The sequence below is a fragment of the Cyprinodon tularosa genome, unplaced genomic scaffold, assembly GCF_016077235.1.
Source record: "Cyprinodon tularosa strain WSP-4 unplaced genomic scaffold, ASM1607723v1 ctg384, whole genome shotgun sequence".
Classification (NCBI taxonomy): domain Eukaryota; kingdom Metazoa; phylum Chordata; class Actinopteri; order Cyprinodontiformes; family Cyprinodontidae; genus Cyprinodon; species Cyprinodon tularosa.
The window spans coordinates 502,934-528,482 of record NW_024039101.1 but is presented as its reverse complement, the minus strand read 5'-3'; the positions used below and the strand labels follow the sequence as shown (position 1 = coordinate 528,482).

The following is a 25,549-nucleotide window of genomic DNA, read 5'->3' as shown; positions in this document are numbered from 1 at the left end:
TATGACTGTGTCAGCCTACATCAACAAATACATAGAGGATGCCAGCATCAAAAAGAACATCACCACCCAGCCCAACCAACCCCTCTGGATAAATGGAGAGGTTCGAAAAATCGCTAAAAGCACAGGACTCAGCTTTCAAGTCTGGTGATAAAGAGGCACTGAGAACAGCGTGTGCCAACTTAAACTGTGCCATCAGATCAGCGAAGCAGAACCACAGCCAGAAAACCCAGGATCTTTTCCACGATGACAGCAACACCAGGAGGATGTAGAAAGGCATTCGGATGACCACGGACTACAACACCATCTCTGCTGCTCTCCACCTGAGCCTGGCACACCTGAAAGAGAAGAACACCCATGTGCGGATGCTGTTCCTGGACTTCAGTTCAGCTTTCAACACCATCATCTCATAGCATCTGATGGGCAAACTGGAACAGCTGGGCTTCAATACAACTCTTTGAAATTGGCTGCTAGACTTCCTCACCAACAGATCTCAGTCAGTCCGGGTCGGACAGAACACCTCTGATGTCATCAGTCTAAGCACAGGTTCCCCTCAGGGCTGCGTCCTGAGCCCCTTTGCGGTTCACCCTAATGACACATGACTGCGTCCCCAGGTTCACCACCAATCACATCGTGAATTTTGCAGATGACACCACGGTGGTGGGCCTCATCAGTGATGACAACGACCAGAACTACAGAGAGGAGGTGGAGCAGCTGGTGGATTGGTGCAGAGATAACCGTCTGATCTGAACGTAGAGAAGACCAAGGAGATCATCTTGGACTTCAGGAAGAACTGGTCTAACCACGCTCCACTGGTCATCAACAGCTAAGCTGTAGAGGTGGTCAGCAGCACCAAATTCCTGGGGATGCACATCACAGACACCCTCACCTGGACTGTAAAAGCCACCTCACTGATCAAAAGGGCACAAAAGTGCATGTTCTTCTTGCGGAGGATGAGGAGAGCCAACCTGGCCCCACCCATCCTCCCCACCTTCTACAGAAGCACCATAGAGATACTTCTGGCCAGCTCTCAATGTGTGGTGTGGAGGCTGCAGCACCTCAGACTGGAAGAAGGTGAGAAGAGTAGTAAGAACAGTAGAGAAGATCATCCGGGCTCCTCTTCCCTCCAATAAAGGCATTTCATCCCAGCGCTGCGTGTCCCATTATAAATGACCTTCACACCCCCACCAGGGACTGTTCTCCCTGCTGCCCTCTGGGAAGAGGCTTTGAAGCATCCGATGCAGGTCCAGCAGATTACGTAACAGTTTCTTCCCCACTGCCATTAGACTGCTGAATATTGTGTAAAATTGGTTATTTTTATTTATATAATAGAAATTCATTTATTAATTAGATTAATTAGAATTTTAAATATTAAATCGTATAGTTAGAGGGTCTCAGGTTATCCTAAGCTATCTCTATAGTTATGCTACTGTTATGCATTTGGTAGTGACAGAGCTACCGTAGTTACGTGTGACATAAGAACGTCAAGAAGGCTGATGTAGCAGTTATGTTGAGTAAATAAAAGTTCACATTCTCCTAGACCGCCTCATTATTTATTCACCAGGAAGATGGTAGAAGATATAACAAAAAGTGGTGATGAGAACATCTGAGCCTTCAACATGTTCTGTGCTCTGCTTATTGTCGTCCACAGGTAGTTGTTATTGATAGGTGGGCGTGGTCCTGCAGTCAGCTGAAGGACGCCAGAGTGTTAAAACAATGTGGTACGCCTGGGCCTCTGTCCTGTCAACAGTCCTCTGAAACCTGATGTTTTCGATTCCTTATTCTAACCTGTCTCCTGTCTTCCTTAGCACGTTGAGCTCTGGATTGCTCACCCGCCTGACTCTGTGCTCTGAAGACTGGTCTCTGAATCCCTTCTGCTCTTCTTCTCTACTAAGAAGAAGGAGTAACAAAGAGCGGTTGGCTGAAGATTGAGCTCCTGAATCGGATCAACAGTGAAATAGGTACCGCTAACTCAGCAGAGCTTGAATAGTCAGCTTTAAACTAACTTTCTCGTTGTTTGTCTGTTTGTCTCTGTGTTACCCTGCGAAGCACTGGCAAACTGTCCAGGGTGTACCCCACCTCTCGCCCATAGACAGCTGGAGATAGGCACAAGCACCCCTCGCGACCCCAGCTAGGATAAAGTGTGAAACAGAACTGGAGCAGATTGAAGCCAAACCCCATTGAAATGGTTCTGTTTTTTAAATAAAAATAGTGGAATCAAAAGTAACATATGTAGGTCCCAAAGCAAAAGCAAATACTGTATCCTTTGAACATTTTAGGCTGTTCCCAATCAGTAGCTACTCCTTCCTGTTATTCACTACACACTACACTCTCTAAGAAGGACTCTTGCAGCTGAAAGGAGTCCCCTTTACAGCACCAGAGGATATAACTACACTCTCTGCTTTTGAGATGGTCTTTCCTCACACTAAGGGAACAGGGAGCTGTTGTCACCATGGTAGTAGTCCAAGGTTGCTCTGCGATGGACTGTCAACCTCTCCATGGTGTACCCTGGCACCTACCCCACCGCGACCCTGATAGATGGACTTTATCTGCAATAAAACAGCCATAAGTAAGTAGTAAATAAGTACTGTTTATTCATATAGTACTTTTCACAGATATAGTGGTCATAAAGTGCTTCACAAAATTACAATACAAATAGTAATGAATTTACAGTCACAGAAGACACCATCATAAAACTGTCCTTAATCTAATAGGAACCTTTTCCAGGGAGCTTTTTCAATAAAAAAATTCAGAAATATCACTGAGTTTACTTTAGCCCAAAAAGGCCTTGTTTTTGTTTAGAAAATATGCTAATTAAAACGGCCGAACGGGTCCACCTCTTTGGAATGGGGGTCGTTTGGCTTCTTTAGTTAGCCTGCAATACCCCAAGCTGAAATCTGAGTCCGGCCCCTCTGTTAAAGGTTGTGTTTTCTTTCTTAACATAGATGGCTTCCTTCATGCCCCTCTCCAATCACTTATTTTCTTTTCCAAAATGTGAACGTTCTTGCCCTAAAACGAATGTCCTTTGTTGATAAGGCCTATTTGGGCTCTGCATATAGCCTGGATTTCAACGCTATTCCTAACACTTTGAGAAAGCTTCCTGGATGGGAAGCGAAATGTCTTCAAACTTTGAAACAAAATTTTGGAATGACTATGACCTGGATGACCGAGGATCTTCATCAGCAAACAAACATTTTATATGTCCCGTCCTCCAAGCTGACCACAATTAAATGCTGCTTGAGAGGGCGACAGGTCCTCACTTGCTGTGGAGGGCCTTATAAACCACTTAAACCGATTTCAGATGGGAATTGATATGGCCAACCCTCTATGGGCATGTGCAAATGTAGTGAATAGCAGGTGGGGGGGAGGTTGGGAAAAGCCCTTCGTCAAAAACTGCTTAAAGTGCAGTGTTACAGTTTGAGGCATGATTATACAACATTCAGCTGAGGCTGTTTGTCAAATTATAATTTCATAAGTCATTTTTTTTTAACAACTTCTTTATATTATTATTATTATCAATAGTATTATTATGGAACAAACAATTTCAACCATGAATTAATACCAACATTAGGATACCCACTCTAAGGTAGTTCTCACAGCAATCCAGCCGATGTCACCATTCAAAAACTATATAAAATGTATTGAGCATTGTGTTGAGTTTTGGCCAGTTTTGTCAGATTGGTTAATTGGTTCACGAGGCTACAATTTGCCATCACTTATATTAACTTGTTTGATGTCTGATTAAATAGGCAGGTGGTAAGCATGTGCACTAATAAGAGGCTCTGAGCTGCACAGTGGGGAGAATGAGTGATAATGATGCCAGGAGCAGAGCTGAATGTAAACAAATCAGCTGCTTTTTAGAATTATGGTAGTTGCGCTTGTTTATTTCCCATTTGGTACATTGTGATTAGCGGAGACTTACCCTGAGGAGTTTTGTTTTTGACAGCCATCTTAGATTTAATCTTAGTCTTTAGGACGAAAACTATTATTAGTCTTAGTTGCATTTTAGTCATTACAATATGTGATAGTTTTAGTCGGTTTCAGTTTGCTAATATTTAAAATGTGTTTGGTCTAGTTTTAGTCAGTTTTATGTTGCAAAAAAGTTAACCTTTACAATTTTGAATAACAACCAGATTCTTTACCAGACTGACAGTTCTTGCCTAGATACTATAATAGCTGGGTATAGAATGCTGCCATGCAGTTCATCATTGCTGTTGGGCAAGAAACTTTATAGAATTCGAATAAACTTTTTAACTGAATTAATGCCCTACTTTACACTAAAGTGTCTCACAAAAGTTAATTAAAACTCACACCCATAACTCTCAAGATTTCGTCAACAAAGATCCATGTTTAGCTCTTCAGTTCTTGTTTTTGTCATAAACGGCCCTATGCCTTGCCACCCATGTGAAAAATGTAATGCTTTACCAGTTAAGATGAACACCAGCCTCCCTGATATCAAGCAGTTTCATAGTAAACAAATAATAAAAACGGCTGGATAGAGGAAAATTGGCAAATTCTCTAGTAGAAATTTTGGTTATGGCTGACTCTTTTCATTTATCTTCTGATGACACATAGGTGTTTTGGACATAAGTAGAACACCATTGCAGCATTGTTGCAGCTGTGGACACCCCATGTAGTCTCATCAGTCCAACTCAACATTTCTCAACCTCTTAAACTCTCGCTCTTGTTTTTAGTAAGAATGAACACTGGGTGGGAGTAGAGGGGCATCTTGCTGCTGACTCAGAAAGTAAGGACAGCAGTAGCTCATCGTCAAAGAAGTTCAGTTCTTCAACTGAAATCTTTCTCTGGGGATTAATGATGAAGGAAGAATGGAATTTCTTCTCAAGGCTTTTGCTTTGTTTTCTGTGCTCTAAGATGAGCACTCACACAAACACAGAGAGAAAAGCTGCAGCCCTCCTCCACTGGGTGGGGGGTGGGGTGCCGGATGGGCTCTATGGTTAAGGTGAGGGAGGTGTGCTAGAGGTGCTCGAGGTTCGGAGGGGGGGGGGGTTTCCTCAGGAAAACATATCACCTTCTACCACAATAGAGAGCATCAGGAAGCCAGAGGCAGCCTCAGTGCTCTCCTGAGTCACTTTCAGACATGCTCTTAAAGACATCAGTGTCCCTCACACACACACGCGCGCACACACACCCCTCAACCTGCACCACCAGCAATCTGCAGGATGACACCGAGCTGAACCACAGCACAGCAGTGTTCAGGTAAGACTTCTGACTCGCTGAGGAATTTCTTCCTCTCATGTGGTTTATTAGATGTTTTAAACCTTTACAGTTGGATATTTAATTCAGAGTTAAATATCTGAGAAGTAGAGTTCTCAGAATTCATAAAAAGTCTTATGCTTCATTTCAAAGAAAAGGAAAATGTAAACAGGGAGACATCTGTCTGTCCTCTTGCTATTTCTTGTTGAGGTCAAGCTTTAAATATTTGAAACCTCAGATCCCAGTGAATCCTTTCCAGTCTTTCAATCCTTTTAACTGCTTTTGAAGGCTGCTGTTTGTACTTGTCATGGACAGTTTCTCTCCTTCTTCATCTTTTTATAACGGAAAAGGTTCTGCTCCCTTCATGGAATCTTTAATTTCTACAGTTGTTTCACTCAATAAAGATCTGAGGTAGGTTTGTTGTATTTGCTCCTCTTAACATTATTTTACTACCATGAAAGGGCTGCAGAGTGAATGTCTGGAACTGGAAACGTTCTGACTTTTGCTCAATGCTGCAAACAGAAAGAGAAAAAAAAAATCAAACCAGTCATGGTCAATAGCAAATTCTGGTTTTAATGCCTTTAATAACTTTATTTTGCATGTGTAAACCTTAAACTTTATTAAATAAATTGATTAAAAAAAAAACTAAGCAGATTCACCTGATTTACTTATTTTAGACCAAGTAAACCAAGTCAAATCTAATTGAGTAAAGAATAACTTCTATCTATCTATCTATCTATCTATCTATCTATCTATCTATCTATCTATCTATCTATCTATCTATCTATCTATCTATCTATCTATCTATCTATCTATCTATCAATCTATCTATCTATCTATCTATCTAATGCTGTGGGCATTATGGTCCCGAATGACGCTCCGTCAATTTAGTGCAGTTTCTTTGCCAACCTGTTAGTTTAAGCTTTATTATGAGTAAAACAACATAACTATAAACAGGGAATAGCTTTGATTAAAATAACATATTAGAAACATTAGATCTCAACTGAAGAAAAAGTATAAGGAAGATAAGAAAATTTGCTGCTACTTTTTTGTTTGGTTAAACAAAAGATTTGTGTGAGAAAGTATAGAGCCGTGTTATTGTCATTTAATTTATTTTTAAATGATCATTAAACACATCACGTCATGTAACATGGCCTTTAAAAAACAATGTGATTTATTTTTCACAACAAAACAAGCATAATCAAATAGAAAACATTCATGCACAAAAAATACAACAATCAAGAGCAAACATCGCAGGGCAACACAGAGGCAAACAGGACAAACAACCATTCACATACACACTCACACCTAAGGAGAATTTAGAGAAGCCAATGAACCTAACAGTCATGTTTTTGGACTGTGAGAGCAAGCCTGAGTACTTGCAGAAAACCCACAAATGCACGGGAGAACACACAAGCTCCATGCAGAAAGACCCCGGGCCCGGAATTGAACCAGGAACCTTTTTGCTGCAAGACAGCAGTCCTAAACACTGCGACCTGAAACTGAACGACATTTGAGCCATTATCAGAGAGAAAAAAGTATTTATCTTCAAGCTTTGACTGCTTTGACTACTGTGATTTCAGGGAAGACCTTAAATAATGGGGATTTATCTATGATTAAAATTATTTTTATCCAAGTTTACATGTTTTCCCAGAGCCTTGGTGGATTTCCTCTTATCAGAGAGAAAAAAGTATTTATCTTCAAGCTTTGACTGCTTTGACTACTGTGATTTCAGGGAAGACCTTAAATAATGGGGATTTATCTATGATTAAAATTATTTTTATCCAAGTTTACATGTTTTCCCAGAGCCTTGGTGGATTTCCTCTGCTGCTCCTGCTTCCTTGGGCATTCCAAAGAATCCTGAAATGGCACAGAGTATGAGGAAGAGCGTGCATAGTTGTTTGTGTCCATGATGGTCCTGCAGACTTCTCAGCCAGTCTCAGGAGGAAGTAGAAAGTAGTCACCGGGAATGCTTTTATAACTATTTTAAGCCGTCATTATGAGTCACTGGACAATTGGAAAAATGTATTAAGTTTTTACTTAACATGATTATTTTACTTTCTTTATAAAAAAATATTTCAATATTTATTTTTAAACCAATGCATAAGCAGGCTCTTCATAGGTGTCTCTCAAGAATCGTTCAGATTCTACTGAAGCTGCAGGCTGTCCAACACAAATATGTGAGAGCCATTTGTCTAATAAGATCTTGATAATTTACATCAATGTTTCACATTTAGTCTGTGACGACATTACATAAGCATCCTTTTGTTGTAGAAAATGTGTCCTTGTTAAAATATGTCAATAAAAATTCAATGGCAGATCAGCAAATCTTGTTGGAAATTACTCTATACTATTCAAATTTAAACAAATAAATAAATAAAAAGTAAAAAATTTCTTGAAATTCAGTTTTGACAAAGATTTTGCATTCCTGAGTATGGTTACTTTACCTGAAATGTTCTTGTTTTGCAGTTCGTTCAAAGCTCAAAAGCCATGCCTATTCTTAAAAAGCTCCCTGGCAGATCCAAGAGTTGCCATGAGTTCCCCCGAGTGAAGGGAGAGTTTATCATGCCCCGGCTTGACTTGGACTTGAGGGACCTGAATGATCTCCATGAGCTGAAGGAGCTGAATGAACTGAAAAAGAACCTTAACCCCTTTGAGGATGTGGACTTGGACGAGGACGAGAAGAATGAAGGAGACAAAGGCCTCTTCATGGGGGAGGTCGGGGGGAACCTCCACCTGAGGTCCTCTCATGATGGAGAAGAGGAAGAGAATGAACTGAACGCAGAAAAGCATGGAGCAGGGAACCTCAAAGGGAGGCCACTCAAGGGTACTCTGGAACGGATCTGTGGAGTCTCACCGCTCAAAACCCTTGGAAAATTAGGGAAGGGTCTTCGCATATCAGGGCGAAATGTGTGGGGGAACAGCTTTCCCCACTACCACCCTGGAGACTCCAACACACTCCCAACAGAGAAGGAGAGGAGAAAAGGGCTGCGGAGAGGCTCAGAGGGGATTATGACCCTACTTCGGTGAGAAATGGCTGCTCAGCTGAGCTCAATTTTCAGTTAATGTTGCTGGTGATGATTCTCAGTCATCAGTGTCATAGTCATTCCAAAAAAGTAAGAAAAAAAAAACAAAAAAACTGGACTTTATTTCCAAGTTTGAAGACATTTCACTTCCCATCCAGGAAGCTTTTTCAATTAAAATTTTAAAAATAGCGTGGAGTTGCTTTATACGGTAACCCAACAAAGCCTAGTTTTCTCATGGACAACAGGCAAATTGTTGGGCTGGCTGAAAAAAGTGGTGTCTTCTGTTCCCATGTAGAGAGATTGGGGTTGCGATGATAGCGTGAAGGGATTAACTCTTTTTTCCTAAACGCCTTTTCGGCCAGGCCAACAGTTCGCATTAACAACCCCCTTTCAGAGAAATAGAGAGGTATAGGGTACTGTAGGCTAATAATAGAAGCCAAACCAGCCTCATTCCAAAGGGGTGGACCCTTTTAACCGTTTCAATTTTCAGTTATTGTTATGTCACTTTAAAACAAAGGGCCTTATGATGTTGGTGCAGTCATATGTTAATCATTCTTTCCAAAAAAAGTCTAACTTTGAATCCTAAAATGTAAGATATAAATGATCTAAGGCACCTGGGAGACGATGAATTAAAAGGTTTGGCTTGATGGCAGTAGAGGAGCATTTACACCTGATGTTCAGCTCCAAGGCGTCGTGGAGTTGAACACCATGTACAAAACCTTTTTTGCTTTTCTCTAACTTGTTGGCTCATCTTGCTGTGTCTCCATGAAAAAGACTATTTTAGGGAGACAGGCTCTTCTCTGCCTCTATCTGTGTGTGTGACTGTGTAATGGAGTTACCAACTGTAAAAGCAAATGCGGTCTTAAAATGTACCTGAAATCTAATGTAACAATCCATTGGAGGTTTTACGTTACACTCTGGTATTGTTTTTGTGGATGCTCTGCAGCTTCACAGGACGGCGTAAAGAAGAGCGCAGGGAAAGCCTGCCCTGTGGGGACCTGAGCACAGAGAGTTATGCAGAGGGATCCAGGCGACCTTCTTGTCTCAGGATCAGCCTTGGCAAGCTGAAGAGAGAATCAATGTCCGATCAAGCTTCACAAGAGGCTGAGGATGAGGAGGTGGAGGAGGAACCTTTGGTCAAAACCAGAGAACCCCTGTCAGGTAAGAATCAAGGAAACAGGATCAGGTCCGCTCTTCCTGTTTCCTGTCTAAGACATGATCTGATTAGTCTGAAACCACCCCAGAGTCCCTCATCAGTTGGCTGTCAGATCAGGAAATGACAGCATGTTCTCCCTTCCCAGATTCTTGTAAAAGTTTAGAGGAGCCACCTTTTTCTTATTCCACAGACAACTTTTATAGAGAAAAGGAATGTAGAGACAGAAAGCAGAATGTGGGCACAGCAACAACAGAACGCCTTTTCCCTTCTGTTTCTACACCCTCGAGTCTCGTTATTGCACTAGTAATGGTGCATATTACATATTTCTTGTGTTTCCACAGTTCTAGAGATTCTACAGTTGGTCAACCACAGAGACCTTCTCTTGGCTGACACGCATATCCTAGAACTGGAGAGAGAGTGTGAGCTCCTATCATTGCTGCCAGCCACAACTGCATCCAGTCCTACGTCTACCTTAAGTGGCAGCACCCCTCCTATTGGCCATCTTCTATCTTCTTCATCATTTGATGAGGCACTTAGCTCTAATGCAACTCTAGACTCAAGCAAAAGGAAGGCTAAGGATGTTGAGCTCTTGTATGAAGCCTTGCAGAGGGAGATGTGGGACGTGGTAAGAGAGTCGCTGCGCCAGCCCAGTGCTGGCCCTAACCTTGGTCTCGTGGTGCTGGTGATACAACAGGAGGAGCATGCCGATGCAGCTTGGACTATGAGAGAGGAGACCAGGACAGAGCGAGTGAGCCCCCACATTCAAAACAGCCAGCGCCCTCGAAGGCTGAAGATGAAGTGGAGGCAGGCAGTGGCAGAAGCCGCAGACTGGAGCCTGCCTCACCAGGTAGATACTCAGGCAGGCCAACTGGCCTCTTATCTGGAGCGTTTGAGGAGCCGTATGGTGGACGATCTAGATGCGGCTAGGAGGAATGCTGTATCCATATACCCAGAAGAGTTTGCAGCCTTTCAGGTATATGTAGAAAGCTACCACCAAGCTGTTGCCAAACGTCTTCAGACCATCACAAGCAGGCCGCTGCAGATTACAGATGTCTACTCACTTTTGGACTGGTTTTACAATATCTACAACAGGTTGGTGAATGCCGATTTCAAAGGATGCTTCAGTTTGCTTATATTAGAGATAATTTAATATTGAGTATTTATTTGAAGGGACATTCTGGGAACCATTGGCACCAGTACACCCATACTCTACACTGCACTGGAGCCTATTCTTCCCCAACAGACAGTGGACAGGCTGGAGGAAGACTGCATTCATATAGTCCAGGTAATTAGAGGAGTTTGAGAAAGATTTTTATGCAAATTAAAATGGATCTCAAGTAGATTTTTTATAGATCATTTTCTATTTCAGGATAAGGTAACAACAGAACTGATCCAGGTTCTGGATGAGGAGGAGAGGCGATGGGCCCAGACGCTACATATAGAGGAGTATCAGTCTAACCTATCACGCTCAGTGATCCAGGTACAGAGAAGCTTCCAGGTAACATTAGCCTAAACGTCTGGTAATGCTATGTTTAAGAACTTCAATTCTGACTGGTTTTCAGAGGCTGAAAGTAGACTTGGATAGATCCACATCTGTGAGCCAGTTTCTGGGTGCAAGAGTTGCTCGCTGTTGTCTAATTGGGCTGGCTGACTTTCTCTTCAGGTGAGTTGATGTTGGGAAGGATAAGATTAATACAGGATGTCTTTTAATGATAGGACTGAATATAATCTGGGAAACATGATTAACAGAACAATGATTCACATAAAACAACACAGTAGGATTTCAAAAAACATGTTAGGATGTTGGCATTAAAACCAAGCAGGCATTACATTATCACTGCTTACAAGTTAGGTAAAAGCCAGCTTTACATCATGGCACCTACCACTGTTCAGGGTATCTAAGGCATCAAGTTATAATTGTTTCCTTTGAATTGACAAGTAGTAAAATAAAGCTAGCTCATGGATTTGAGTAAGATTCCGAAAGCTTAACAATAATTACAATAAGACTAGGTCAGAACATATCCAAATAGTAGTTCTTGTTTGGTGTTTCTGGACACTTTCTATCAGAAGGTCTAATGAGTAAAAGGAAAAGTCCGGTCAGCAACAAATAATCAGTGGATAATTATCTATACCAAAAACTAATACCTTCACAGTGATTTAAAGGGGAACATTGTTTTTTTTTTTTTACATTGTCCCCTTGATTTTACTTTATTACATCATGTTCTTCTCACCCATATCAGTTTTTGTGTCATTTGGAGCCGTTCTGAAGATATTCCGTTAGGTTATATCCAAGTAACGTCTTCCTATGGGCAACGAGTTGAAGGCACAAACTAAACTGTTCATAATTTATTATTTATGGTACGCCAGCATTCAGAACATGTAGGCGAATCACTGTATCCCAGACATTCGCGGTTATATTGATTATTAGTATTAGTATGATGTCATCCGCGCGGCGGACTGGAGTTGTGACAGGCAGCCCAGGCCACAGGCGGCTACGCTCTACCCCTTGTATTCATTCGCGAGCTAATCTAAATCATTCAATTCCATTTCTAGAGAGATCGTCTGTGGTAGTAGCACTAGACATCTTCCAGGTATGTGAGTAAAACTAGCAGCAGTTCAGCGGACTTTAATGAATTTAGCGTTAATCACAATAAAAAAAATAAAAAAAAATTTTCATGATCACTGAGGCAGGGACCGGCTATTTTTGCCCAAATATAGTAACACCTCACTTCTGACATCTTCCGGCAGTGAGGTCATGGTGCGGTAAGCCTAGCCCCATTCTCCCTGCTTTACAAGTTAAATCAATAAAAACTATTAGACACACATGCAATCAATAACAATTATTGAAGATTTCCAGAGGATTATACCATGGAAATACATGAGAGCCATAGTTAAAGTGACAATGCCCACGTGCATGGCAGTTGGATGTTATAATACATCGGGTAAAAGTGAAAAAAAGAAAATTGTTCCACCTTTCTGATTCCTGATCCTCCATGGACAGGTTCGTTGTTGGATGGCCAACTTGAAGAGGGAGGATTTGCCATCAAACCTCTGGCCAGAGAAAAAACACGTAATATGTAGCCAACATTTAGAAGAAGTTTTCAAGATGATTTAGCGCGTTGTGACAAACACCAGATACAGCACTGGGACTTGATCAACAGCCGATACCGTACCTTGACATCACAAACTGGTAGGTGGCAGTAGTGTTCTTTGACAAACATGGATGTCTCCAGTAAAGCACATTCAAATGAAATGACTCTTAATTAAAAACACTTATAATTTCTGAACAGTATATAATGATTTCATATTGAAAGTACTTTCAGAACATTGAATTCTGAATATGACCGGACTTTAAAAACAGTAAACCTTAAAAAGGCAGATAAACAGTGAATGCTGGCTGTGCGGTCCATTCTAGCAAAAGAGCAGATGCAGCTTATATCATTATGGGGATTCTAATAGAAATATTTTAAAATATACAGTCCCTCACAGTTTGTTGCCTTTCTGACTGCAAAGCAACAGAGTGGTCAGTGTGTCTCTGTTGATTCTCTGGCAAGTTGAGAAACTTTTTCTAGGATAAAGTTATTCTGCAGGTAGGATGGCATCTTTAGAGTACAGCTGGTGAGAGTCAGTAAGCTAGGTGGAAAGCAGCTTCAGAGATTAGTTAAAATGCTTGGATGTTTAATATAAGGTCTGTCATAGCCAATCATTGCTGCAAAAAAAAGCACTCAAGACACCGAATTTGCATAAGAAAATTTCTCATGAACCTTTCATATGTCCAGCTTTCGTAGGAAGGTGGAAATGTTTCATGATACGCAGGCAGAGTTTGGAGACCGAGGGGACGGATACGTGTCCAGGACCATAGCTCTGGTTAACTGCTGCCCTCCCCTGAGGTACATTGCAACCAGAGTGATGTTCCTTACCTGAATCCTAATGCTAAGGATTCCAGTCAATAAATTGAATGTTTTACTTGCTGTTTTTTGTTTACACCTGCAGGACCTTTGTGGAGCGTTGCAGGCAGTGTGACCCACAGGGTAGTGAAGAGTCAGCTCAGAGAGCCAACTCTTCCCTGGACAGAATCATCAGCCAGTCAGTGCGGGTTCTGACGGACAGACTGTTTGAGCACATAAGGGTCAGCACCATCACTTCTCTTCAAATAACTGAATGTTCTTATTTTATGCTGAGGAAAATCATACTCTTTTCACCATTGAAAAGAATAAGAATAAAGTTTTCCCTCTTTGGGTTCCAAACATGAGAAATAGGACATTATTTCAGGACAGACTTAAAGGGCTTCCCAGAATGAGAGGCAGAATTTTTATGAGATAAAAAGCTGGTTCCTCTGTTTTCGGGGTTAACTCTGATCCGGTAACTCTGGTCTGAGGAGACTCCTGCTTTTCTAAATGTTAATTTGCCGATGTTCGGTTAATACAGTTTTTGTCTTTGTGTGCTTAGAGTCCGTCTGTTGTTTACACATTACATTTTTCACATTATCATAATAAATAAAACCCTAGAACTAATTGAGGGTGAGCTTTTTTTTAACCTGACTATCTATTTGAGATGGCTGAAATCATGCACTACGCTGCACCTGATGTTAAGGTTTCTGACCTGTTGTTTACAGCCCTTCTTCGACAAACTGATGAAGAGGAAATGGCTGAACAACACTGAGGCCTTTGAAGCCATTGAAGCCAGCATTAAACATCACTTCAAAAAGTTCAAAAGAATGGACCCTCCTCCATATCAGGTAACAAGCCTTGCCAGACTTTAGCTTTAACTGGGAACAAAAGCTTTAAATAGAAATGGTTGAAGAACATGTTACTTTTCTTGAATTGCAGACATTGGTGGGTGAAGTCCACAGACGGGTCCTGGTAGAGTATGTTCGAGCCATCATGCAAGGACGAATCATTTGCACCTCCTCCAAAATGAGAAAAAGGGTGGCTTTTCGTCTACAAGATGAGGCAAAACATCTGAAAGGGCTCTTTAGGGATTTGGTAAGTTAATTGAGCAAGCACAAAACATCTTTAGACTTAGAAGAAACACTTTAGCACGATAAAGCATCCATAACTGGCTCAAAGTCAACATTTTACTTGACCAACTGGATACATTTATTTTGATAAATCTACAACAAAAACTGAATTCAACACAAATTTGCAAAACTTATTTTTGCAAAAAATAATTTCTTTGTTAACTAGAGCAACACAGATTACACAATACATTTAACTGGAGCTTTTATAATTGGATTTTTCAAGGATCTTTTTAACCTCAGCAAAGAAACACATAGATTTAAATCATCATAAACATATCCCATCATTTCACATCAGTAACTATATGATTTTGGTTATGGCTTGTTTTTGTAACCTTACCAATACAGAATATATGTCAAAAATGTACACCTAGAAATTCAGGCTCCTTAATTCAATTCAATTCTCTCAATATCGGTTGCCTCAAATAAAGGGTCTATACTCTAAGCAGAGAGAAACACGATTGTCATCCTATTTCCAAAGAGGAGGTTCTTACTTGTACGATGTTTGAGTCGTTGGCATTTGACATATAGCAGCAAGCAAACTGTTGGAAATGTAGCAGAGAGTCAGGTGTGGTTTAATTCAATTAAGTTTATTTGTATTGGGACAATTCACAAAACATCAACTCAAGGCACTTTACATCGACAATTCAACCAGATCATACAGTCAAACTGATTCAAAGTTTTCTATCTAAGGAAAAACAGTTGATTGCATCGACTCATTGACTCGAAGGCAATCCCTCACACTAAGCATGCTTGTAGCGATAGTGGAGAGGAAAAACTCCCTTTTAAGAGGAAGAAACCTCCAGCAGAACCAGGCTCAGTGTGAGCAGCCATCTGCTGAGGCCGACTGGGGCTAAACATTCTCAATATCAGTTCATTTATTTGGAACTTCAAATTTACTGTAAATCTGGTTAACAAATAATATTGTATATATGTATCTTAATTTAAGAATAAGTTGTTACAGTCAAACCCGCATTGTTTTCACACAGGTTATCTTTAACTACTAACTGCTTCAGTTTGTCTTTTTTCTTTTCAAAACACAAAAAAATTCATATCATTAGCAAACATAAAAAACTTCAAAAAAATAGTTTCTGTAAAAATGTCTTTCAAATAAAGTTAGCATATTTTTGGTCCCAAAAACAACCTTTAGGGGTAACACACATTTTATAGTTTAAGTTTGGAATTTGGTATCATTAACTTTAACGTGCGGAGGAGTAGCGGTGGATTAACAGCACTTCCTGTTTGGATTAACTGAGTGTGCAACTGAGTGTGCAGCTGTTCAGAGGATCTCCATCTGAAGTTAAGTTATTTTCTCTGTGATATCTCTGTATCTAAGTAACTCTAACTGACTACTTTAAAACATAGCACCTTCTGCTGCACTTTTCTACTGAGCACTTGTCAGTTTCACACGGTTTTATTTCTGATAGCAAGAAGTAGCTAGCCTAGGCTAGCGCTAGCTTAGCATTGCTATGGCTTCTCTCTCTCCCTCCCTTGACTCTTTTCCAACTCTTCCTTCTTCCTCTCCTCTCTCCTGCTCTCTGTGTCAGATGTTCAGTTATTCCTCTGCCTCCTTTAGTGATAATGGGATGTGTAATAAGTGTAGTATTTTTGTAGCTTTGGAGGCGAGGGTGTCAGAGTTAGAATCCAGGCTTCAGGCTGTTGAAGTAGGCCCCCCACGTAGCTGTCCTCCAAAAGTGCCTGAGCAGCCAGGCGATTGGGTAACTGTACGCAGAAAGCGTAGTCGTGGATCTCTGCCCACTGGTCACCACCAACCCGTTCACGTTTCTAACCGGTTTTCCCCACTCAGTGACACACCCACTGAGAAGCCCACTCTGGTGATTGGCAGCTCCATAGTCAGAAACGTGGCATTAGAGACACCAGGGACCATAGTCAAATGTTTGCCGGGGGCCAGAACGGGCGACATCAAATCCTACCTGAAACTACTGGCTAAGGATAAGGTTAAATACAGTAAGATTATTATTCACGCTGGTGGTAATGACAACCGGTTACGCCGATCGGAGGTCACTAAAATTAGTGTTGCTTCGGTGTGTAAGTTTGCAAAAAAAATGTCGGACTCCGTAATTTTCTCTGGTCCCCTCCCTGATCTGACCAGTGATGACATGTTTAGCCGCATGTCGTCATTCAATCGCTGGTTGTCTAGGTGGTGCCCTGAAAACAACGTGGGCTACATTAATAATTGGCAATCCTTTTGGGGAAAGCCTGGTCTGATTCGGAGAGACGGCATCCATCCCACTTTGGATGGTGCAGCTCTTCTTTCTAGGAATCTGGCCACATTTATTAGTCCTCCAAAACCCTGACCACCCAGGGTGCAGACCAGGAAGCAGAGTTGTAGTTTAACACACATCTCTGCAGCTTCTCTACTGTTACCCACTCTTTACTCCATCCAGACAGTGTCTTGCCCACGACCAAAATCTAATAAATTAGCAAAGATTCCCAAAGGAGTAAATCATGATAATCTAATTAAAATCAAAATAACTCCAATTGGGGAAAAAGTTAAAACAATTAAATGCGGTCTGTTTAACATAAGATCGCTTTCCTCTAAAAGTCTACTAGTTAATGACTTGATTTGTGATAATCACATTGACTTGTTTTGCCTTACAGAAACCTGGCTGCAGCAAGAGGATTATGTGAGCATAAATGAGGCAACTCCTTCAGCTATTTAAATTTTCACATCCCCAGAAGTTCTGGGCGAGGAGGAGGAGTAGCAACAATCTTCGAGTCTGACTTACTGATTACTCCCAAAACAATTAATTCCTACAACTCTTTTGAACATTTAACCCTTAATTTCCCTGATCCAAATTTCAAGGCAAGAAAACCTCTTCTTTTTGTAACTTTGTATCGTCCACCAGGTCCTTACTCTGAATTTTTAGATGAGTTTTCAGAGTTCCTTTCTGATTTGGTATTAAATACTGACAGGGTCATCATAGTGGGAGATTTTAACATCCATGCTGACATTGAAGGCGATAGCTTAAGAGCAGCCTTTAATGCTATCTTAGACACTATTGGCTTTGTTCAAAATGTGAATAGTCCCACGCATTCTCATCTTCATACTTTGGATCTTGTGCTGACATACGGCATAGAATGTGAAGAAATAACAGTATTTCCTCACAACCCTGTCCTCTCTGACCACTTTCTAATAACCTTCAGGATTACTTTAACAGAGTTCTCCTCCCCCAAAAGAAGGTTCAATTTTAGTAGATCTTTATCAGATAGTGCAGTTATAAATTTTAAAGAATCTGCTTCACTTTCTCTCTGCTCTGTGTCACTGAGCAGTGCTGCAGAGTGCAAAAGCTTAGCTTATTCCCCTTCACAGGTTGATGATTTTGTTGAGGGGGTTGCTAGTTCTCTGCCTATTGCCTTAGACAACGCAGCTCCTTTGAAAATGAAAACCGTTAAAAATAGAAAGCTTGCTCCTTGGTTTAATGCAGAGCTGCGTACTTTGAAGCAAAATGCTAGGAAACTGGAGAGAAAATATCGCTCCACAGGCCTGCGAGAGTCCTTCCTAGTCTGGAAAAATGGTTTACTGCTGTATAAGAGGACCCTTTGTAAAGCAAGAGCAGCATACTTCTCCTCATTAATAGAGGAGAATAAGAATAATCCTAGATTTCTTTTTAATACAGTTGCCAAACTCACCCAGAGCCATAGCTCTGTTGAACCGTCCATTCCACCTGCTCTTAGCAGCAATGATTTTATGGGATTCTTTATAAATAAGATTGATCTTATTAAAAATAAGATCATAAGCACTCCTCTATCCGCGATTGTACCTGAGGTAGTCATGGAATCTGAACCGGGTTTAGACTGCTTTGATCCAGTTGAACTCTCTGAATTAGCAAAATTATTGTCTTCATCTAAGCCTTCAACTTGTATGTTAGATCCAGTTCCAACCAGGTTATTTAAGGAGGTATTCCCTTTGATCTCCTCCTCCATTTTAGATGTGATTAATCTATCTCTGTTTCAGGGATATGTACCTAAAGCTTTTAAGATTGCTGTAATTAAACCTCTGCTTAAGAAACCGTCTCTTGACCCAGATGACTTGGTCAATTATAGACCTATATCCAATCTTCCTTTCTTATCCAAAATTCTTGAGAAAGTAGTTGCCAAACAAGTTTGCGATCACTTCCACCATAATGAACTTTTTGAAGAGTTTCAGTCTGGCTTTAGAGCTCATCATAGCACTGAAACAGCTCTGGTGAAAGTCACTAATGATATTCTCATGGCCTCAGATAATGGACTTGTATCTGTGCTCGTCCTGTTGGATCTTAGTGCTGCATTTGATACAGTTGACCATAATATTCTTTTAGAAAGACTTGAATATTTTGTTGGAATTATTATTATTAAAGGAACAGCACTAGACTGGTTTAAATCTTATCTATCTGATCGAATTCAGTTTGTTCATGTTAATGATAGATCTTCAACACGCTCAAAGGTTACCTGTGGAGTACCACAGGGATCAGTGCTAGGACCTATTCTCTTTACTTTATACATGCTCCCAATTGGTAGAATTATTAGACAGCATGGGATTAATTTCCACTGTTATGCTGATGATACCCAGCTATATCTGTCTATAAATCCAGATGAAGCTAACCCATTACATAGATTACAGGCATGTCTTGAAGACATAAAAACCTGGATGACTCTTAATTTTCTGCTTCTGAATGCAGACAAAACAGAAGTTATAGTCTTTGGACCAGAGTCTCTGAAAAAGAAACTGATTAGCCAGTCACTTCATTTGGATGGGATTAAACTGATTTCAGATAATAAAGTAAAAAATCTTGGTGTTATTTTTGATCAGGACCTGTCATTTAAATCCCATATCAAAGAGGTTTCTAGAATTTCCTTCTTTCATCTGAGGAACATTGCAAAAATTAGAAATATCCTGTCCAGGGGTGATGCTGAGAAACTAGTCCATGCATTTGTTACTTCAAGGCTGGACTATTGTAATTCTTTACTATCAGGAAGTCCACAAACTGTAGTTAAAAGCCTTCAGCTGATCCAAAATGCTGCAGCCAGAGTTCTAATGAAAATGAAAAAGAGAGATCATATCTCTCCTATCCTGGCTTCTCTTCATTGGCTTCCTGTTAAATCAAGAATAGAATTTAAAATCCTCCTTCTCACATATAAAGCCTTAAATGGCCAAGCTCCATCTTATATCAGAGATCTGATTGTTCCTTATGTTCCTAACAGAGCACTTCGCTCTCAATCTGCAGGTTTACTAGTGGTTCCTAGAATTTCTAAAAGTAGAATGGGAGGCAGATCTTTTAGTTATCAGGCTCCTCTCCTGTGGAACCAACTACCAGTTTTAGTCCGTGAGGCAGACACCCTGTCTACTTTTAAGGCTAGGCTTAAAACTTTCATTTTTGATAAAGCTTATAGTTAGGGTGGCTCAGGTTATCCTGAGCTATTTCTATAGTTATGCTGCTATAGGCTTAGACTTTTGGAGGACATAGGGACCCCCATTTCATCATTCTGCTTCATTCTCTCTCTGTTCTCCTATTCTGCAGAATCTGTTAGTTCAATCTCTAACCTTCTGCTCTCTCTGCTTTTCCTCAGAGTAGCTTTGCCTCGTCTGTTCCTGTTTGGCTGTGACGTCATCCTGGAAAAAAACATCAGCTGTGCTGCTTCTATCAACACCCTTGTTAATAGATGTTGGAGATCGGCCTGTTTTCCAGTGTGGTCCTGTTTCTCTGACCGTGACTGAGTGGATGTGCTCTCTTCGTCCTCTGGCATGGGAGCTGCCTTGGAGCTCGTCTGCCTGGCTGTGTGTTTCCTGGACAGGGCCGCCTTTTACAGCTGCTTTTTGTATCTCTGCTTCTGTCTCCTTGAACCCCAGTCGGCCTCGGCAGATGGCCGCTCACACTGAGCCTGGTTCTGCTTGAGGTTTCTTCCTGTTAAAAGGGAGTTTTTCCTCTCCACTGTCGCTACAAGCATGCTTAGTGTGGGGGATTGTATTTGAGTCAATGAGTCAATGCAATCAACTGGTTTTCCTTAGATAGAAAACTTTGTATCAATTTGACTGGATGATCTGGTGAACTGTAAAGTGCCTTGAGATGACATGTGTTGTGAATTTGGCGCTATATAAATAAACTGAATTGAATTGAATTGAACAGTAAATCGAATTGAATTAAAAAAATATATATTTTTCTAAATTTCCCTATAAATGTATCTATTTTTATGTATTTTTTAAATGCTTTCGACAATGCCTCTAAAGAAGCATTGTCAAAATCATTGCCTTAATCATATTAGGTTTCTGGTTTCTGACTCTGGTGAGGAAGATAGAGACCGACCTTTGAGTTTTACAGGTCAGTAAAAAGTCAGACACTGTTTACAGAGGAAAAACATGTCTCGGTGTTGGCAGTCATGAAAAATGGCTGCCCTCACGAAGATGGAGATGGATGGCTAGGCTTACGTGTGCAACAACTGGGCTTGACGTTGTGGCATTTGCCTTTTTAGATGGGAGTTCAAGTAAGTGTCCATCACCTCGGCTGACAAGAGGAAGTGGCTGTGTTTGGAAGGAACTTCCTGTTCCTTTCTGCTGGCTGACTTTGATGTGCCTTTGGCCTTGATGGCCTTTCTGGCCAAGGAGCAGGATGGGGCCTCTGTGGAAACTGGCTTGGTTTGGGCAGGGGGAGAGGATGACTTTTTAAGGGCTCTCTAAAGAGATTCTGTTATTTTTAGTGTATGTCGAAGCAAGGAATTCATATCTGTTTTCCTGAGAATTAGTGGAAGAACAAAAACTGGGAAAATGCAGATGTGTTAAGATGGAGATGTGCTAGTAACCAGTAAAATAAAATAAATACAATGTTTGGCCTCTGGCCTTAGGAGGCATTTATCTGAGTTTCCTCTAACAGCAGTCTCTGTGGAATACTGTGCATGCTTCTTCAGAAGAGGAAATATTTTAGTGGAAGAAGCCATTTGAGAGCATACTGATTTCATCCAAATAGTGACCTGATTATTTTATTGTTTTTTTTTTTATATGTGCTTTAGGAGTCAGGTGCCTCCTGGTTGGACAGTATCATCTGCCACCTAGCCGACATCATCCTCCTCGAAGACACTCCATCCATCCAGATGGAGGTTGCTGTTCTAGTGAAGGAGTTTCCTGATATACGGTGAGGTCACATGTCAATAATATTTGATTTTTGATAATGCAGCCAGGAAGCATTAATGATACCAGACATGTCTGCAGCATCTTCCATTAACTGCTACACATTCAAACTACAACAGTGTGTTTTTCTCTTCCTTCTTCCTTCTTTTTGTGTTGTTGCAATGAATCAAAACAAGGGAAAGCAATGTGGAAACATTTTCCCATTCACATGAGCTACTCTTGGAGATTGTGTTAAAAATAAATGAGACAGAGAGCCCCCTGGGGGGTTGGGAGGAGACTGGAGAGTCCCTGCTATTTGCACAGATTAAGACTCAGGTGATCTTGAACAACCTTTATCAGCATGTGACGCACAAGCCTCCATGTAATGGACAGGAAGCTGCTGCAGAATACTTCCTGTTTCTGCCACCCTACAGGAGACAGACCGGTGCCAGAATTAGGATTAAAAGAACGGGGTGAGGAAGAGGATAAGATGTGGCACTTTAGACGTGAATGTCTGATAACTCACTCTAAGCGTAACGGCCCAGTTTGTTTATCACCACCATAGCAGAAAAAGCCAGAACATCAGTAGTACAGTGTAGCCATTCAAAATGTCCCCACTTTCCTTGATGGGTCCTTGGCTGGTCCACTACAATTCCTTGTTAAACATCAATCTTTGTGCTAAAATATTCTTTCTGTCATGATTTGTGGACATTAAAATCTAAAGAGAAGTGTTTCCTCCTGGTCAGACCCTGTAATTCAGTGAAAGGATGGAGTTAGAGTAAGAAAATATGCATGTCCAGGAGACGACCAGTGGCTGGAAGTTGGAGGGGATTTCGCTGGGAGTTGCTGGGAAGTGGGCTGTCATTCGACTGGCATTTGATTGGGAAGGGCCATTTTGAATGGCTGCTACTGTATAATATCATTTTATTTTGTTCCTCTTGTTCTTTTTCTTGCACTTGTCTCCAATCATCTGACACAACAATGAATGGTTCATAAAAAAGCTGTGGTCCAGGCCACTCTGAATGTCTTACAGTCAGAAGGGAACACATTATGAATTGGGTCCTTGTTTGCTGGGGGACACTCTGTCTGACCTGAGGATGAATCCATGGTTTGTCCTACTAATTCTTTATCACTATGTCCACTCTGCCTAATAATCTGGACCAACCCCATGCTTGACAGGTTGAGAATTTTTTTTTTTTTTATTGAGTCAACATGTCAAGAAACAAAAAGGTAATGAGATAATGCCGAAGTGGCAATTTAGGTTATTTATATAGCGCCAATTCACAACACGGGCCATCTCAAGGCACTTTACAGGGACAATTTAAATTGATTAAAAATCTAGGGAAAACCAGTTGATTCCATCGACTCATTGACTCAAAGGCAATCCTTCACACAAAACATGCTTGTAGCGACAGTAGAGAGGAAAAACTTCCTTTGAACAGGAAGAAACCTACAGCAGAACCAGGCTCAGTTTGAGCGGCCATCTGCTGAGGCCTGCTGGGGTTCAATGATACAGAATATATAGAAAAGAATCAGAGATACAAAAGGCAACTGTCAATCACGAGTCTTTACAGCTTTGTGGTTGGATGAGTTTCATATGGTTTAAGCATAATTTAGCAAATCAAATAAAAATATTTTAAACAGAGATTTTTTGCGAAAAAATTGTGAAATTCATTTATGAATCTGAAATTTAGCTAGAACTAGTTCTAGATTAATTACAAACAATATACAATATTCTGGAGGAGCAGACAATGTTAAAACATTTACAAAAAGTAAAAAAATGACTGAGGATATGGGACTAAATATAGTAAAGTTTTTCTTTTTTCATAGAGTCCCTGTTAAGCCGCATCTCCAGAATAATTGGAAAATTGTCCAATAGTCCAAAGGGCAAAATGATCAGGAAAGTGTATGTCCTTATGGAGTGAATTATTTAGAGGTCATCTATATGGTCTAGTGAAAAGTTCATGAACTTTCAGTGCTGACTTTGACACGTTCAAATGTGGTTCCTGGCCATGCAAGCAATTTCCTTAATCATTATGTTCTCTGATCATATAACTTTTCACCTGTAGGAATTTGGCTGGTTTATTTGGGGCAGATGTAAAACTCAAACTGATCTTGGAGGTGTGGATTTGGGGAGCAGAAGCATCTTTCTTGCTGACCAAATCTATTAGCACATAAACAGGTCTCTGGGGACAGGAACTCTGGTGATCAAGACTTGACAGCAGACTTAATCCATGATAGTTCCTGGGCTGCTCCTCGATTTACTAATCCATTTCATCTAAAATAGAAAGGGCATGATAGTAATAAAGCTTGTGGATTGTGCTGAAAAGCACATGAGTCCAAATCATGTTTTTTTTTCTTGTTTATGGTGGAAATACCTGAGAAGAACCAATTGTTTTAAAAGCATCATATGAAAGGCCAAAATAAATGCGACAATACCAGTATGAAAACATCTGAGCATGATTTGATGGGTCCAAGCCAAACTTGGCGCATTTCCTCTTAGCTTGTGTTCCTTCCCAGAAGGCATGCCTTGAGTCAGCAGGTTGTGATCGTTACTCACCTTTACTCGCCATTTACGACACCAAACAGTGACCGCTTACACTAACTTCCTCCATGATTCTTTCCACCCCACAGGAAGAAGCATGTCTCTACTGTGCTGAATGTTCGAGGCATGACACGGCAGGCAGAGCGACAGGAGATCCTTAATGTCGTCAAAGATTTTGAGTGCAGCACCGCCCTCATTTGCCGGGAACGTGCTCTTTTTTCTGACATCCCCATTACCTCTGAAGTGCATTGCATCAGCCTAAGTCTCCTGCGTCTCGTCATGTCGGTCTCTAACTGGTTTTCGGAGCACCGGCCGAGGCGGAGGTTGAGGACAAAAGCTATGAATGCAGCATCTCAAGCAGCTGAGGTAGTGGAAGAGACAAACAAGCTCCACAGAGAAGAATAGAGCTTAGATGAAATGTACATGCACCTTTAATAACAAACAGTCTCCTTAAGAAACTTGAGCTCAGGTACTGCTGGTACTGTACCCGCTTCCTGACATTTGTCCGTCTTTGCTTTAAATGTTTGAAACTGATTCTGGGTGTTTTAACTTGTCATAGTTTGAACTTAAGATCTGCACATAACAGAAAAGTAATCACATGGTTAAAATGTAAAAAAGAAAAAATAGATAAATCACTTGTTCTTTATTTCTAAATCTTTTATTCCTCCACAACTATTCTAAAACTGTTCGAATATATTATACAGTTAGAATGACAATGTTTATCAGTTAATCCATAATCTCTTGATCATTATTTAGTGCATAAAGTGCAAACATTGTGAGAAGTCAGTATCATCTGCCAAATAACAATTGGACCTAAGTTCATCCTGCAGAATTTATTTTCTTGACTATAGAGCTCTACTCTGTGACACAAAGAAGATTTCTTGACAGATGGGCTGGACCCCACATAGCCCCGCTCACAGAGACTCACTGATGATGGCATTTGCAAAGTGTTGTTGTTGGTGTCTGTGAATGTGCCAAAAAACGGTTTCTCTGTGTGGAAGTTTTGTTGAATTTAACACAACTAAAAAGGATCACTGACTTCATCTTGAAGGCGATAGACACAGCTGCACAGCCAGACAGTGAACAAAAAAATGTTGAACTCTGACTGTGAAAGAAAGCTGTAAACGTAATAAAGCCCATTGATTGGGAGAATAAATGCGCTTCAACCCAACCTTAGTTTTGTTTCTTTTAAAGATATTTTGCACAAAATACATGTTGAAGGCAAAAAAAAAATATATGCATATATATATATATATATATATATATATATATATATATATATATATATATATATATATATATATATATATATATATATATATATATATATATATATAAATTTATTCAAAGTTTTCTATCTACGGAAAACCAGTTGATTGCATCGACTCATTGGCTATTCAGCAATCACACTAAGCATGTTTCTAGGGACAGAGGATACTCCCTTTTAACAAAAAGAAACCTCCAGCAGAACCAGGCTCAGTGCCGAGGC

The 25,549-nt window shown here is 40.6% G+C and overlaps 1 protein-coding gene across 3 annotated transcripts; it reads left to right on the top strand.

Moving 5' to 3' along the window:
• The first annotated feature begins 1,658 nt into the window (after positions 1-1,658).
• LOC119791210 (exocyst complex component 3-like) lies at positions 1,659-25,231 on the top strand. Of its 3 annotated transcripts, XM_038297183.1 has the most exons (14): positions 1,659-1,718; positions 1,806-1,958; positions 7,684-8,240; positions 9,187-9,401; positions 9,738-10,488; positions 10,567-10,681; positions 10,766-10,876; positions 10,959-11,059; positions 13,176-13,286; positions 13,390-13,525; positions 14,012-14,134; positions 14,226-14,381; positions 21,419-21,540; positions 24,150-25,231. In XM_038297183.1, the coding sequence occupies exons 3-14, from the start codon at positions 7,705-7,707 to the stop codon at positions 24,463-24,465; spliced, it is 2,793 nt and encodes a 930-aa protein (XP_038153111.1). In that variant the 5' UTR covers positions 1,659-1,718; positions 1,806-1,958; positions 7,684-7,704; the 3' UTR covers positions 24,466-25,231. The 3 variants fall into 3 exon arrangements, with proteins under 3 accessions (XP_038153111.1, XP_038153110.1, XP_038153112.1); XM_038297182.1 differs by lacking the exons at positions 1,659-1,718; positions 1,806-1,958 and adding an exon at positions 5,033-5,217; XM_038297184.1 differs by lacking the exons at positions 1,659-1,718; positions 1,806-1,958 and adding an exon at positions 5,519-5,625.
• The last annotated feature ends 318 nt before the right edge of the window (positions 25,232-25,549 follow it).